This window comes from Medicago sativa, chromosome 6 (genome assembly GCF_051527215.1).
Source record: "Medicago sativa cultivar Bolivia chromosome 6, Bolivia_mono, whole genome shotgun sequence".
NCBI lineage: Eukaryota > Viridiplantae > Streptophyta > Magnoliopsida > Fabales > Fabaceae > Medicago > Medicago sativa.
The window spans coordinates 8,558,822-8,561,331 of NC_140754.1; the positions used below are offsets into that span (position 1 = coordinate 8,558,822).

Sequence of the window (2,510 nt, forward strand, 5' to 3'; positions counted from 1 at the left end):
CCTAAGAGGGTTGAGCCTAACTTGGTTTTATCTAAATTTTTGTGCTATTACTTGCTTAAAAAAATCAAAAATAAAAGATGGAAATACCTGTATATATATATGTTCTCCCTTCTCCTTCTTTCTCCCTTCTTTTAACGTGAGTGGTGAGATAAGTCCTACACCCGGACTTGAGGGAAACATAAGATATGATGGTGGTATAATCAAAGTCCCATACCGAGAGTAAGTTTCGAGATATGGCACATGTGATAACCCCACTCAACGGAGGTCTCTTGGAAGTAATTTATGTCGACATGAGTAGTCGTGATTGGCATTGCTATTTTCAAGTAACTGTTAATGTTGAGGACCTTTAGTTACCTTTAACCCATCTTGGCCTTTTAGGACGTAGTGCGGTGGCTAATCAAGAGTAGTCTTGAGTTGGTTGATACGCGATACTACACTCAGACGAGACTTTCTTACGAACATTGTTGGACCGGAAGTAGTTCCGCAACCCGATAATGTTCGGAAGTGGTTGACAACTCTGGGAACTTGGTAGAACCCTTGTTACAAGTGCAAATAAAACCATAGTCCTTACCAAATGGCGTTGTTACCCTTGACTCCATCATTATGGACCTAACCTCACCATGCTTTCACCGTTTGTGTTGCATAATCATGCATACATGCATACATTCATTAACTTTTTCTCATCAAAACATCGAAAGACTTAGATAAGTTCTTGTAAACATCAAAGGTGTAGACCTTATAAAGAGGAACAACAAGGAATACAATTTCAAAAGTCTTAAATTATACCTTAGCTTTTGTTAGGGGACATTGTCCTTGACTTTGCTTTTGCTCTTAACGAAACTGTTTGTAATATTCCAAATCATCAAATGAAGCAATGTTCCTTATGATGTTTACAATTACTTTGATGAGTCCTTCGATAAAATAAAAAATGTGTCTATTTTTGCATAACATCATGCATCATCGTGCATTTCATAGTCTTAATTCCGAGTCTCACAAATTTTTTCTTTTCCATAAAAAGGTCAACCAATCTCAAAAGTGTCATGGCATCCTCGTTCGAAACCAACTCACATGTACAACACTCGAGCAATCATAAAGAAAAGATGGATTTTCTCGAGCAAGAAAATCAATTGCTCCGGGAGGAAATGGCAGCCATGCAGGCTAAGATGGACGAAATGACTGAATTGATGAAGACGCTGGCAGCTGCGCAGAGTCAACCACCACCTCCTCCTCCTCCTATCAGGACTCTAGCCGAAGTTGTTTCTACTGGTCCTGAATGGACGTTTTGTGCTGATACTTCGAAGTACTCTACACCGCAACGTTCTGTGCCTTGGTTCCCGCCTCTTACTGCTGGCGAAATACTTCGTCCCATTGCTTGTGAAGCTCAGATGCCTACTTTTCAACGTGCAACTCATGTTCCTCAACAAGTTACGACATTTTCTCCAGCTGCCGTGACCTACTCGGCACTTGCTGTTCATACTATCCCACAAGAAGAGGAACCCATCTTCCATTATGGGGGTGTGGGGGCCTATGACAGGGTGGATGACCTACAAGAGAAGTATGATGAGATGCAGAGGGAAATGAGAGCTCTCTATGGGAAGAAAGTGTTTGGGAAAACTGCTTATGATCTTTGTCTGGTGCCGAATGTCCAGATACCCCACAAGTTTAAGGTCCCAGATTTCGAGAAGTATAAAGGGAATTCATGTCCTGAGGAACATCTAACAAAGTATGTGAGAAGAATGTCTGCATATGCCAAGGATGACAAAGTCCTTATCTATTTCTTTCAAGAAAGTTTGGCTAGTCCTGCCTCAAAGTGGTACATGAATCTAGACAAAACAAAGATCCGAACTTTCCGTGATCTGTGTGATGCTTTTGTAGAACAGTACAGTTACAATGTGGATATGGCCCCAGACCGAAGCGATCTTCAGGCTATGACTCAGGGAGACAAAGAAACATTCAAGGAATATGCTCAGCGGTGGAGAAATGTCGCTGCCCAAGTCAGCCCACGTGTGGAAGGGAAGGAGATGACCAAACTTTTCTTAAAGACTCTCAATCAGTTCTATTACGTGAATATGGTCGGAAGTACGCCCAAGGACTTTGCTGAGATGGTTACTATAGGTGTACAGTTGGAAGAAGGAGTCCGAGAAGGACGATTGGTCAAAGAAAGTGTTCCCGCTAGTAGTTCGAAAAATAAAGAGCAGGAGGTTAGTATGGTGAAAGAACACCCTCAGCCACAATATCCTCAGCAGCTACAGCAGCCTCGACAACAGGCCTCAAGGGCACAATTTTCCCCGATTCCCATGAAATATGAGGTTTTGCTTCCACAGTTGCTCGAAAAGAATCTAGTCCAGACCAAGTCGCCTCCTCCGGTGCCAGCAAGATTGCCAACATGGTATAGACCTGACCTTTTCTGTAACTTCCATCAAGGGGCACCTGGCCATGATATTGAACATTGTAATGCACTGAAGAAAGAAGTCCAGAGTTTGATCCGGACCAATCGCCTGACTTTCTAA

At 42.4% G+C, this 2,510-nt stretch overlaps 1 protein-coding gene across 1 annotated transcript; it reads left to right on the forward strand.

The window, feature by feature from the left end:
* Positions 1 to 1,100: 1,100 nt before the first annotated feature.
* On the forward strand, positions 1,101 to 2,510 carry LOC146912552 (uncharacterized). Its single transcript, XM_085720748.1, has one exon. It carries the CDS (start codon positions 1,101 to 1,103, stop codon positions 2,508 to 2,510), a length of 1,410 nt encoding a protein of 469 aa, XP_085576874.1.